This window comes from Carettochelys insculpta, chromosome 1 (genome assembly GCF_033958435.1).
Source record: "Carettochelys insculpta isolate YL-2023 chromosome 1, ASM3395843v1, whole genome shotgun sequence".
NCBI lineage: Eukaryota > Metazoa > Chordata > Testudines > Carettochelyidae > Carettochelys > Carettochelys insculpta.
In genome coordinates this window covers 88228756-88242513 of record NC_134137.1, presented here as the reverse complement: position 1 = coordinate 88242513, position 13758 = coordinate 88228756, and the positions used below count along the sequence as shown (strand labels likewise).

The 13758-nt window shown below is 50.5% G+C and overlaps 1 protein-coding gene across 1 annotated transcript; it reads left to right on the top strand.

The window, feature by feature from the left end:
* The first annotated feature begins 1566 nt into the window (after positions 1 to 1566).
* KCTD12 (potassium channel tetramerization domain containing 12) lies at positions 1567 to 6510 on the top strand. Its single transcript, XM_074988995.1, has one exon. It carries the CDS (start codon positions 2404 to 2406, stop codon positions 3379 to 3381), a length of 978 nt encoding a protein of 325 aa, XP_074845096.1. The 5' UTR covers positions 1567 to 2403; the 3' UTR covers positions 3382 to 6510.
* Positions 6511 to 13758: the final 7248 nt, after the last annotated feature.

Genomic DNA, 13758 nt, shown 5'->3' with positions numbered 1-13758 from the left:
TAGCGGGGTCCGCCATGGCGGTCATCAGCTGAGGGGTTGAGAGATGCTCTCTCTCCAGCCCCTGCGGGGCTCTATGGTCACCGTGGGCAGCAGCCCTTAGCCCAGGGCTTCTGGCTGCTGCTGCGGCAGCTGGGGATCCATGCTGCAGGCACAGGGTCTGCAACCAGTTGTCAGCTCTGTGTATTTTGTGTTGTTTAGTGCAACTGTGTCTGGGAGGGGCCCTTTAAGGGAGCAGCTTGCTGTTGAGTCCGCCCTGTGACCCTGTCTGCAGCTGTGCCTGGCACCCTTATTTCGATGTGTGCTACTTTGGCGTGTAGACGTACCCTCGCAGCGCATATTTCGATGTGGTGCCGCGCAACGTCGAAGTTGAACATCGACTTTGCCAGCCCTGGAGGACGTGTAGACGTTATTCATCGAAATAGCCTATTTCGATGTTGCTACATTGAAATAAGCTATTTCAATGTTGGCTTCACGCGTAGACGTAGCCAATGACATACCCCCATTATAGCTACCAGCCAAGGAAAATTCTTCATTCATTGGAGTGTTGGAGCCTTAGAGCAAAAGATTGTAAATTCTTCTCCCTGTATGGCACAACTGGCAATTTTGACACCCGTTCATGTGACATGAATAGTACAGTAACCCCTCAATATGCATGATTTCAATCTGCGCTTAACTTGCGTTAATGCAAGTTAAGCACAAGTTGAAATCCTGGGATGCCCAGGGGCTGGTGGGAGCGCAGCTCCTCCGCTGGCTCTCCGCTCCAGCCCCACGCTCTCCCAGCTGGGAGAAGCTGCACTTGGCTGGCGGGGGGAGAAGGGGGAACAGTAAACTGACCAGCCCCGGTAGGTTTCCCAGCTCCTGCAAGCCCAGGGGAGCTGGGAGCCAGGCTGCTGCCCGGTTCTCAGCTCCCTGCCGCTCTGGGAGCTGTTCAGGAAACTGAACAGTGCTGGTGAGCTGGTAAGTTTCCCAGCTCCCACAAGCCCAGGGGAGCCAGGAACCAGGCTTACCCCCACTTGTGCAAAATTTGAGTTACGCAAGGGTGCGCAGGAGCACAACTCTCACATAACTTGGGGGAGTCTACTGTACTAACTTGAAGCAGTACTGAAATTCAGTACTGGCTTTTTTTGAATGTGTGTTATGACATTAAGGATCAGTGTGACAAAATAGAAAATCTATCAATTTATTTGTTCAACAATATAAACTACTTGTGGACTATAACCTGCTTCAGTGATGATGGCACAACAGTGTTTTCACACAGTTGCCACCATTTTAAGCAACAGACATTTATTATGGGAATGAGAGCAAGTCTTTTAACTCCAGGGAAGTGCATTGGATTAGAAGGAAATACATGAAGATACAGAGAACATGTCCATAAAGAAAATAAATTTTCTTTAAAATGTGAAAAGGTGGGTGAGTGAGGAACATGGTTTCCATCTCAACAGGGTGGACTGGATAGATACAAAGTTAGACAAAACTTTAAAAACACTAGTGCAGCAAGCCTCCCACTTGATATGGGATTCATTTCTTCACCATCATTAACACTTCTCCCTTCATTTTCACAACTCTGCATTTGAAATGTAAATAAATTAAAACAAGGGAAGTGAGACAACACCAATCCTGAGAAAAGGAGAGAAATTTGACCTCAAGGGACATCTTTCACCAGGAGCAGAGGGCATTTGGAAACAGCTTTATTTGCAGTACCAAGCCAAAATCAATTCCTAAAGTTCCTTCCTAAAGGTTGTTTACACTTCCCTATATACTTCCAAAGCCCGTGCAGCCATTCAAGGCTGAGTCCTGCCTGCACTGTGACAGGTAAACCGCCAACTCTCCCGATTAAATTTACAGGAATAAAACCACTGAGCCGAAGTACAAACATTTTCCCACCAGTGACTAGTCTCAGGCCGGCAGAGCCCCGTTTGGAAAAGTCGTTGGGCTTTGCAGAGGATTAGGACGGGGCCAGCGGGGAAGGGAGGGTCCGTCAGCGTAAATCCATCCCCCTTCCTCCCCGTCGGAGGAAGAGTCGCTGCGCTCAGCTCTGCCTCCCAGCCACCCTCCCACGCCTCCTGCGAGGTGCAGCCGCGCTACATAAACACGGCCCCGCCGCGAGCGCCGGGGACTCGCCTCTCCGCCTGACCCAGAGAGGCGAGGCTCGCCCAGCGGCCAGGACCCGGGTCAGAAGCGCGGCGAGGCGGCTCTGGGCGTAAGGAGCAGCCGCAGGGAAGGGGCCAGAAGAGCGACCGGCTGCCCGCACCCGCAGGCAGGGAGGGAGGCGGCCCGGGGCTCGGAGCTGCGGACGCCGAAAGGGGCCGAGAGGCGGCGGCCCTTCTCGCGGGAGGCCAGGCGGCTGCTCCCCGCCACCCGCCGGAGCAAGGGCGGGCGGGCAGGCGGCGGGCTCGCTGCGGGATGGCGCTGGCGGACAGCGCCCGGGGGCTGCCGAACGGGGGCGGCGTGTCCCCGGCGGCCGGGCCGGGCGCGGCGGCGGCGGCGGGCTCGTCCGCCTTCCCGGAGATCGTGGAGCTGAACGTGGGCGGGCAGGTGTATGTGACGCGGCGCGGCACGGTGGTGTCGGTGCGGGACTCGCTGCTCTGGCGCATGTTCTCGCAGCAGCAGCCCGGCGAGCTGCCCCGGGACAGCAAGGGCCGCTTCTTCCTCGACCGCGATGGCTTCCTCTTCCGCTACATCCTGGACTACCTGCGGGACCTGCAACTGGTGCTGCCCGAGCACTTCCCTGAGCGCAGCCGCCTGCAGCGGGAGGCCGAGTACTTCCAGCTGCCCGAGCTGGCGCGCCGCCTGGCGCAAGGCCGGGGGGTGGCCGGCGGGGGGACGCGCCCCGCCGCCCTGCTCCGCGACGGCTCGCTCTGCGCTGACGAGCCCCCGCCCCTGCTCGGCTACCTGGAGGCGGAGCCGCCCGAGGGCGGCGGCGCCGCCTCGGCCCCGTCGCCCACCTCCAGCCGCAGCCCCTCCGGGGGCCCGCTGCTCACCCCGTCGCAGTCGCTGGACGGCGGGGCGGGGCGGCGCTCGGGCTACATCACCATCGGCTACCGCGGCTCCTACACCATCGGGCGGGAGGCGCAGGCCGACGCCAAGTTCCGGCGGGTGGCGCGCATCACCGTGTGCGGCAAGACGGCGCTGGCCAAGGAGGTGTTCGGCGAGACACTGAACGAGAGCCGCGACCCCGACCGGCCCCCCGAGCGCTACACCGCCCGCTACTACCTCAAGTTCAACTTCCTGGAGCAGGCCTTCGACCGCCTCTCCGAGGCCGGCTTCCGCATGGCCGCCTGCTCCTCCACCGGCACCTGCGCCTTCGCCCCCGAGCAGGGCGGCCCCGCCGACGACAAGATCTGGACCAGCTACACCGAGTACGTGTTCTGCAGGGACTGAGCCGCTGGCGCGCAGCGCCCCCTGGCCCGGCGCCCCCTTCCGCCCTGCCCGCTGTGGGCCGCGCCCCAGGAGCCCTTGGGAACTGCTCGTCCTCTCCCCAGCCCCCAGGCCCCGAGGGTGAGAGGCCCAGCCACTCCCTCCTCTGTCCCCACCAACTAGGCACCCTACCCTACTGCCAAGAGGTGTGCCCCTGTGGTGGGGCAGAGACCTCCCCGCCCATCTCCCTGCTTTAACTTCACCTCCTTGTCCCTGCCCAGATTAAAACTGCCTACCAAGGAGCAGTCTGGTGAGGGGAACAGCTGCCCCCGTGCTCTGATTTTCCTTCCTCCAAGAAGAGCATGTGGGTGTGGTCGTGGTGGTGGAGATGACTGACCCACCAGCACCAATTACTTCCCTATCCCTTCCTATTCCACCTCTATCCTTCTCCAAAGTCCTGAACTTTGAAGATCTTGAACTGGATCAAGGGTGTGCAGCTGGTGAAGAAGGCCGATGACAGCTACCAGACCAAGTACTCTGGATTGCCAACCACTTGAATTGTTAAATCTACTTGGAAGAGCAATGTCTATCCTCTCTACTGAGGATATAAAGCACCAATTTTTTGAAAACTTATGCTTGTGAATCATAACTTTCATAGGTGGTGTAATAACCTTAGTGTCGCATAAAGTTGCCATATATAGGAACTACATAAAATCTATTGCACGTTCCTTAAACTCCTTTAAAGTGGATTGGTGTGACATAAGCCAGGCTGATCAGAGAGGTGGTAGAGTGCCTGTTTCTTGTGAGTGTGATTTTTAGATGTTGAAGTGATAACAAGCTTGTAAAAACAAGAGAATCCTGCTTGCGACTTAAGTGTTGTCACTTAATCACTGTAGTTTCAGCAGTGAACTGAAATTCTTCCTCAAAAGGCTTTAACAACAAAATGCTGATTTTCAGTTTTTTGCAGCCATATTATTAGAAAAAAATCACACTGCTAAATAACACTTCCTAGGCATAACAAATACTGTCTCAATAAAAGGTAGAAAACTAAACACAACCACAACAAAAACATGAGCAACAATCGCTTCCTTCAGTGGGCGTTTCCCCTCCTTAAAGTAGTGCTGAAGTTGTTGTATATAATTTAACAAGATAAGGACATTTCTCTGCCAGAGGAAGTGGCTATAGCTTTCTGTGGAAAAATGACGTACTGTATAAGCACAAGCTTTTGTAATGAATGACGGTTTAAAAGCTCCTTGTAATAAGTGGCTAAGGATCTGAGTAGTAAAGCAGTTTGCACTTCTTAAATTTTAAAACATAAGTTATATATTCAAGCTTCAACAACAAAAAATGACACCTTTTTGCCCACCTTAAACATTCACGGACTTAGTGGTGCATGTGAAGTTACAAAGGTAAAAGTGCAGTTTGATTGTCCTGACTCTTGTATTTAGAAATATTACTAGCACTTACAATCTAACCAAAGAGTTTCACTCTGGGATTTAATTTTTACATCTTATTTCCTTTTTACAAAGTGATAGCTTCAGATAACGTGAAATCTTTTTATTTAAGCAGTGTTCATGCATTTGAGTTTCAGTGCTTTCTTTTCATCACCTAATCTTGAATTAAAAACATGTCTGAAAGTAATACTAAAAATAATTTGCAATCTTAGTTTTTATGAGGTAGAGTTTATCCATGTGATTAAGCTGAAAATATACATGAGCACAAGGTATTGTCCAGTTGTAGATAATTGTAAAATGAAATATTTTAAAAGCAACATAAACTTCAAATTAGATGAGCAATAAAAGATAGTAGAGGGAGGCCAGTGCACCAAAAAACAGAATGAAAGCTAGTTGTCCTATGCCTTATTCTAAGATAATTTCTTTGTGCATATCTTATCTATACCACAAGTGAAAGGTTATTGATCACAGCTACTAAGTATTTACAATGTCATTCTTAAATCAATGACCGTCTTTTTCTAGTTTCTGTTAAGTAATTTTCTCAGAAGTATGTTTTTTAAAACTTTGTATAAAATGGGTTTTCAGTAAGTGTTTAAATTAGCTCCAGCTAGGTGTTTTTTCCCTATGACTTAAGACCATCATAGGAGTTATGAATGGAGGACCATTAAATTGAATTTGTGATTTAGTGTATATACACTATAAACATTTTACACGAATCATTTAGTTTTTTTATTCATTGTAGTGCTACAAAATTTCATAAAGGATATCTAGCCTGAACACTTGCATATTACTCTGTATATAATATGGTAATATTTTCATCCATTTCTTACACCTGTTTCTATGGGGAAAAAACCTAAGTATGAATATCAACATAATTGTAGAACTAATTTTGTCTACACTTATCTGCTTGGATATGAATTATAGTTAAACTTCCTGTTGGCTCTCTAAAATGAGGATACTTGTATTTTGATCAGTAAATGTCTGTTTGCTAGCAGATGACCCAGAAGCTCAAAAGAATGAATGTAATAAAAGCAACACAAGTAGTCATTTTTTTTCTAAGCTTTGTGTTTGTGATATTACAGACTCAGCAGTGACTCGAAGTGAGATATGGAGCCTTTCACTTATAGGTCACTGGTATTAATCTGGACTCAGGTTGGCTGTGACCTAAACTAATTAGTTGTTTGATAGCTGCGATAATTATTCTTAGTGTGTGTAAATTATGAGTTGGTACTTGCAGCCAAATTGCTAATGGGCAGCCTTTCACTGGATAAGTTACTTGAGTCTTGCTGTCTCTCTGAAAGCTTAAGGAGTGAATGAATGTGGTTGCCTTTAGAGCTAGTCGTTCTCCAGATTAATGTGGAGGCATGTTGATGGAGCACTGTATGTATTTCTGAAATTACTGTTGCTCATGCTTTACCTGTTCTGTGAATAAATACAAGTCTGACACTATTAATGAGCACCAACTTTTTTTAAAGGCATTCTCTTATAATTAGAAATAAAGGCACAGATACCATATTTTTATCAGTTAGGTGTGTCATAGGTGGTATCTTTACAACAAATGTTTGATAGGATGTTTATATTTTTGTACATATAGTTAATTAGCCATTTATTCATCCTTTTTTCACGTTGTATAGTGTTGGAAACAGACATCCTCCTAGGAAGATGTTACAGACTAAATTAAATTCTTGTTCTTTTGCTACTAACTTAGTCATGTTATTTATTTATTGCCGTTAGCAGCAATTTGCATGATGTCATTACATTTGCTTTGTTTAATAGCATCAGGTTCACATCTTCAGTAGAGCTTTGTAGCCAGTCTGAAAATTGAAACATGGTTCAAAAGATGATGTGTTGGTTTTCTAATGATGTAGGTGAGGGGTCCGCAACCCCTGGCACAGATGTCAAGAGTAGCATGCGAGCTGATTTTTCTCGATATGTGAGAGGGGAGCTCTGCCCCATCCCTCCTCTCCCATACAGCCAGGAGCTTGCTCAAAGTGGATTAACAAAGGACCAGCTAATGCTACCAACCACCAGTTAAATGGTAAATCTCTGAATTAAGCTGTTGTAAGTAGGACTGTTAGTGACTTTAAAATGTATCACCAGCAGTCGGACCATACGTGGAAGTCAAAAGGTCAAATTTTGGCACTCTTCCTTGGAAAAATTGCTGACCCCTGATTGTAGAAAAAGGTTAACGTCTCACATGTTTTCCTTAAAATATACAAAATACTATTGTGGTGCCAACTTTGGCACCACCCATCAGACTCAAATTATTATTCACTACCTAAATTTGAATAATACAATATGTCTGGCCAGCTGAGATGTTAACCTTAGAAATTCAGGTGATATTAACGTAATAACTAACATAACACTGACCTCTAAAGAGGAAAAGGTAATGAGAACATCTCATGACAAATTTTGTTTAGATTAATTAAAATGCAATAAAAGCTTTGCTGTACCTTTATTAATGCTAATATCTCTATAATTAATATATTAATGTAATGGAAGTGAATTTTGTCCAATTCACTTTTCCCATCACTGTGGAACACTGGAATATTTAATGGATGTTCTTTAAAATCTTCAGTGGGACAGCTAAAGAATTAAACAATATAAAACCCTTGATTTAACAGACCCTGTTAGAACAGACGCTGTCTGCCAGCACTCCACCCTCTCTAAATAAATGCCGGAGACTCACCAGAGCCACCGCTGGGACTGGAGGAGCTGCTGGAGTGGTTGGGGCTTCCAGAGCTGGAGGGGCCACCACAGCAGCTGGGGCCACCAGGGCCAGACGAGCTGAGGGGGGCTGTGGTGGGACACAGGAGCTCTCCCCCCTGCCCAGCCCCGTGGGTGTGGAGCATGTCCATGCCTGGCCACCGCTGCCTGTAATGGAGCTGAGCAGCAGCCATGGTGTTGAAGGCTACTGCCCCCTGGCAGGCTAGGGGCAGCCATGCTCTACCTTTCCCTGGGCAGCTAGGAGCTGGGGGCTGGAGGAGCCACAGTGGTGAGAGCTGCAGGAGGTGGAAGGAGTCAAGCCAGCATTCAGATGCTCTACTTATAATTGGGAAGGGGAGATGGCGGTGTGAGGGGAAGAATGGGGCAGGAGGGGAGAAGGGAAGAGGACGGGCAGAGGACAGGAGTGAGTGATGGGCTGGGAAGGTCAGTGCATCATCATAGAGTATAACCATTCAGATATAACAGACTTTTGGCATTAATGGACAGCCCTTCCCCCCATTAGTCTGTTAAATCAAGGGGTTACTGTACTGTTCTTTGATAAATTACCTGCCCATCATCTAATTCAGCTGCCTCACAAGATTTGAAAGTGTTTCATTTTGACAGGAGTATTAGAAAAAATATTGACTCTAGGCAGTGTGTGGCATTGTTACAATAGAACCTTTTGTTGAAGTGGAACAATGGCTCTCCAGGAATGCTAACTCAGGGGAAAATTCTAGGTAGTGTTCCCAAGCAGCACAGCATGCAGCTCTCAGCTGCAGTAGTGGGTGGACTAAAATGGCTTTAAGTTATTTTACACTTACAGGTGACTGGAGAGGCTCCTGGCTTACAAAGCTTTTGGTAAGTTACAGTAGCCTCCCCACGCTGCTCAGTTTTCTCTGCTGCCCAGCACTACTCTAGGGCCTGCGAGGCAGCCAACTGTATAGCTCTCTGGTACAATGCTTGCACTGGAGGACTCTATCAAATAGAGGCTCTAGGGGCCTTTTATAGCATTCTTAACTTCTTTACAACAGGTGAAAGAGTTGGAATGCATTTGTGCATCTAACTCAGGTCAGTGTAGTACTGCAGACTAGCCTCTAAGCCTGAAGCTATGGTGAACTAGCCACGTTATTCTGAAAATAGGTTTATTGTTCAAGCCAACTAACTGGCCAAATAGCCACATGTGGCTAGTGGCGAGCGTGTTGGACACCACAGCACTAAGCTTTCATTTGTCCCTGTTAACTTTTTTTAAAAAGAGCTTCAGTATGGGCTTCACTTTTCTTGATGTGTATGCTAGTGTTGAACTACTTGTTTTATAGGAGGAATCAGTTACGTTCCCAAATAGTAACATTTTAGTTCTGCAGAATTTAAAGGTTGTATTTATAAATTTGGCCCTAATGGGTTTGTCGTGCTAGATGAATAGAACTTAGCCTAAATTTCTAGCGTTGAGTCACAATTACGGTAATTCAAATGCCAATAACTCTATCCAGTGCTTTTTTTTCTAAAAAAACAGGCGCTGGTATGCCCCCTGCCAGCCCCATGCTGCTACCAGGCCAGCAGGGTCTCTAGCATTGTGCTGCCAGTGGGCTGGCAAGGCCGCCAGCTCCCAGCCCTACTTTTCTGAGCAGCGGGAACTCCAGCTTGGGCCCCATGCTGCTGTCGGGCCAGCCTGGGGTTCTGGCTCCTGGCCCTGCAGTAGGGGTTCTGGCTTCTGGCCCCAGAGCTGGGAGTCAGCTGGGGTATGGATCCCCGCCAGCAGACACAGCAGTGTCATACAGCTGAGTTAATCAAATATAATAAAACTCACCAGATTATCTTTTTTGCCCACATAAAGCAGAAACTAGAGAGGTTTAGGCACATAGCTGCCACTTAAGATGCCCAAGTCCAAAAGGAAGACTCTCAAGGCCTGCTCAGCAGCCATCTGGCTGAATAGGATTCTAAATTTGTGTTTGTGGGTATGCGTTCCACCACCCAAATCTTAGTGCCTGCTGCTTAGTTCATGCCCCAATTGCCCTTTCAGGGGCAGAATGTAGACCACATCTAGCTATTTAAAATTTCCTTCTGACTAGCTTAGGCAGCTCCCCACTTAGTTTGATGGTGTAACTGTTGGTGCTGCTCAGCAATGGAGCTCACATCCTTAAGTTGGAGGCAAGCACTTTTGGTGCTTCAGCAGCTAGGCTTTGTAGGCACTGGCCTTGTGGGTCTCCAAACCAACGACTAAGGGAAATATTATTTTGCTAAGCCTGGACGGAAAAGGAAAGGCTGAAAACACAACAGATAAAGAGACAAACAGCTATAGTTCAAACAGAAAAACCGTGGTTCCTGTATTGTCTATTACCACAGTGAACCTGACAGTGATCTGCAAGCCTAGTTCTTGCTGTGTCCTTACCAGTGCATGTGCATTCAAGCAGATAACAGCTGATTAGTTTCCAAGCCATGCTTAGATAGTGTCTCTCATTGGGTCCCCTTTGCATTAGCTTCCTTCTCAGCCACTGCTACTTCCCCATATGTAACACACTGCCCTACGCCCCATGTGCAATATCTGAACCTCACAGCCCTCTGTATGCAGCTCTGCCTGTGGTTCCAGGCACAATCTTATCTGCCTCCAGCTTTTTTGCAGCTCTTGGCTAGCCTCATGGTGTCTGCATCCAAAGAGAGCCAGCCCCCTTCCTTGTTTAGGGTCTTTCATCGCCAGAGGAAGGGGGTATGCAGTGGGAAGGGAACAGATGGGATTTGTAGTCCTTTGGTTAGAAGCTCCATTGGTGGGTTCTGTGAATACTATTTTAAGGTGCCTAATTTTTCCCATGTGTTGACTCTGTTGCTAACTCTCATGATTTTGTCCTGTGATAATTATCATTTTCTTCAAAGACCCAGCTCCTGGAGTCAAGTGAATATGCAATGATTCCTGCTTCATTCTTAAAGAAAAACTATGTTTTTAATCCTCAGGGCTGTGGCAAAAGCTTCAAAATATGAACCCATTGCACTCTGAAGGCTCAAGAAGATGAAGACAAATAAAAGCATGAAATTACATAACCTCATGGATTTCCAGCCAAGTTCACACTGGGTCACCTCGTATCTAGTTTGTCACCAGGACACATGGTTGAAAAGAGACCCTGGGGATTCTGGTCAGAATTGCCATGCCGGTCATTAAAAGTCCAGTCAGCAGTGCTTTGGATCCAAGCCAGGCTAGTCCCTACCCTTCCTACACCCCAGAAGCAGCCAGCATTCTGGCTTCTAGGGGTTGAGGGGAGGGCAAGGGGCTGCACGCACTGCTTGTGCACCGAGCGCTGGCTCTACGCTGCCATGGACTAGGAACTGGCCAGAGGAAGGTGGGCTGTGATGTCTGCAGGTGACAGCAGTTCATGGAGCCTCTTCCACGCCCCCGCCAGGTGCCAGACCTGCTGGCTCTTTCTGGTCTACAGGGTGGAGCTAGGACAGTCCAGAGTCTGCCTTAGCTTCACTGAGACACTGGCCAGGAGCCACACAAGGCGATCCCATGCCTCAGCCCTGAGCATCAACTCCCTGTCCCCTCAAACCTGGAACCATTCCTGAACCCCAGAGCCCTCACCTCCTCCTGGACCCCAATTTCATGTCTCAATCCACAATCCCTTCCCATGCTGCAAGCCCTGCAGAAACAGTGCGCCCAGGAACAGACATGGACTAGCAGCAGCTGGAAATCCTGCTGGCTGCTGCCAGCGGAGTGGGCGCCCTGCTGGCTGCAGCACCGGTGGCTGTCCAGCAGCTCCTGGCAGGGCCCTCCCTCCCAAGGGGCAGAAGGGGATGCCCTAGACCATGGGGTCCTCTGCTCCCCCCATGTGCTCTGACAGCTCTGGAGCCACCCCACCAGCCGTGAGTGGTAGGAGCAACTGGTCAGGGGGGAGTGGGACAACGGATGTGGTGACAGACCTTCCTGGAGCTCTGCCAGTGGCTGTCCCCAGCCCTGAGCCACCAGGACACCTGGATGCGGTGGCCCTACCCGTGGAGAAGAGGATCGTGATAGCTGTCTGGAAGCTGGCCACTCCAGACAGCTACTGCTCCATGGGACACAAATTCAGCGTGGGCAAGGCCATGGATGGGGCCATCATGATGGAGGTAAGGAGGCCTGGGCACACGCCCGCTGGGGGATGGGTGGCCCAGGGTGGGGCCAGGGAGGGCCTGGGGTGAGGTGAGGTGGGGTCAGGCAGGGCCCAGGGTAGGGCCAGGAGAAGGTCCCCAAAAGCTGTCCCCCAGGCTGCCTGGTGCCAGGTGGCCTCCCGGTCCTCGAGCCAGAACCGGCGCTTGGCTAGCTCCACTTGGCACCAGATGGAGGTGGTGAGGTGGGGGTCCTCCATTGTCTGCCTCTGGCTCCACCGTGACCGGGCTTGTCCTGGCACTGGGGGTGGCTCTGGCTGGTCATGTCCCTCGCTTCTGGGGGGCTGTCCGGGACCACTGACAGGGCGAGGGTCTCCCAGCCCTCGGACAGCGCATGTGCAGACACGGGGGGGAAGAGAGGAGCAGACTATGAGTACCAATCCCTGCCCTGTGGCCCATGCCCCTGTGGGCACCTGGTCCCTGTCCCCTGTCACCTGTCTGTGGGTGCAGTGGTTCTGTGGACAGCCCCTTTGTGTGGTCCATCCCCCGCTCCTGGGAGCAGGGCGCAGCACTGTTCATGGGAACAGGTGCTGATAGGCACTGGTGGGTGTGCCCGCTATCCCAGGGCCATGGTCGGCTAGGCCCTGGGGGCCCAGGGTCTGCTGGGGGTGTGAAGGGCCCCCAGTCGTGTCTGGTGCCCCCACCCCACGATCCAGGGTGTGTGCTCTGTTGCGTATGTACCTGAGGGCTCACTGCTGAGGTCAGGCAATGGCCATCTGGCCAATGCTCAGCTGGAGGTCCAGGAGGGGAGGTCAATCACCATCTCCCCCTCCTTGCTGGACCAGTCCCCAGCTGAGGCTGGCTCCGTCTCCAGCCCAGGTGGAGCGGGGCTGGCTGATGGTCCCAGCTCCAGCTCTTCACCTGGCTGGGGCTCCTTGGCTGCGGTGTCCAGGATGGCCAGCAGAGAGGATGTGTCCTGGGGTCTCAGGATGCCCCTAAGCTCCCTGTAGTAGGGGCAGGTGGCATCAATGGCCTCCGACTGTCTGGCTGAGTCCCGAGCCCAGGCGTAACCCTGCCGCAACTCCTTCACCTGACTCCTGACCTGTTTTGGAGTGCGGGCAGGGTGACCCTGGGTACTCAGGCCCTTGGTCAGAAGGGTGAAGGCAGCCACATTCCACCACTTGCTCCCTATCATCTGGAGCACCTCCTCCTCCTGCCAGAGCCCCAGCAGGTCCTGGAGCTCGGCCTTGCTCCAGGAGGGGTGCGCTTCTTCCCCACCCAGCTGGACCCTTGGGAGCCCTGCCTGCACTTTGGGGGGGGAGGGGCCGTGGGGCTCCTGACCTGCCTGAGCGCTGGCCATCACAAGCAGGGGGCTGCTTGGGGTCACACTGAGGCAGGCAGGGGCAGCATGTGTAGCAGCTGCTGCCTGCACACTCTCAGCTTCCTGCCATGGGATTTCATAGTCCATGCAGCTTTAAGAGCCTCTGTGTGCATGGACCATAGAGCCCCACAGAGGCTGGGCAGCGCGTCTCCTCCTGACAGCTGATTGCCACCATGGCGGACCCCACTCTTTTGAAAGAGTGGGATGTGGAGCGTCTACACACGTCCTTTTTTGAAGTAAGAAGTTGAAGAAGTGGCCTCCTCCTGTTTTCTGTTTGGAAGAGCAGTTTTGATTCCTGCAGCACCTAATGTCAACTTCATCTTCAAAAGAGTGTGTGGCGTATGTAGGTGCTCCATGTGCTACTTTGACACAGGGCCTGCTCTTTTAAAAGGCCAGGCTAGTATAGAGGTGGCTACTATGATTGAAGTGGCTGAAGTTTAAGCCAGAGCAGACAGAAGTAATATTTTAGCATAGGGTTCCTTTCTTTTCTTAAACCCTTGAACTCTGGGTGGAGCATAGATCATCTACAAGTCTCCTCCACTTCACTCTGTCTAGACATAACATGTATAGCTGACCCCAGGAGTACCCCAGTTGTTGTCCTTCAGTCTCAGTAGATTTTCCTCTTTTGCATTTAGATTAGGGTACCGGTTCTCAAAGGGTGGACCAGGCAGAGAGGTAGGGGGAAGAAAGGAAGAGAAGAAAGAGTTACCTGCCACTAGTAGGGCCATTGATCCTTTTTTTCCCTCCTTCCTTTCCCTGCAGCCTCACACCCCACTCTACAAAACCCTGGAT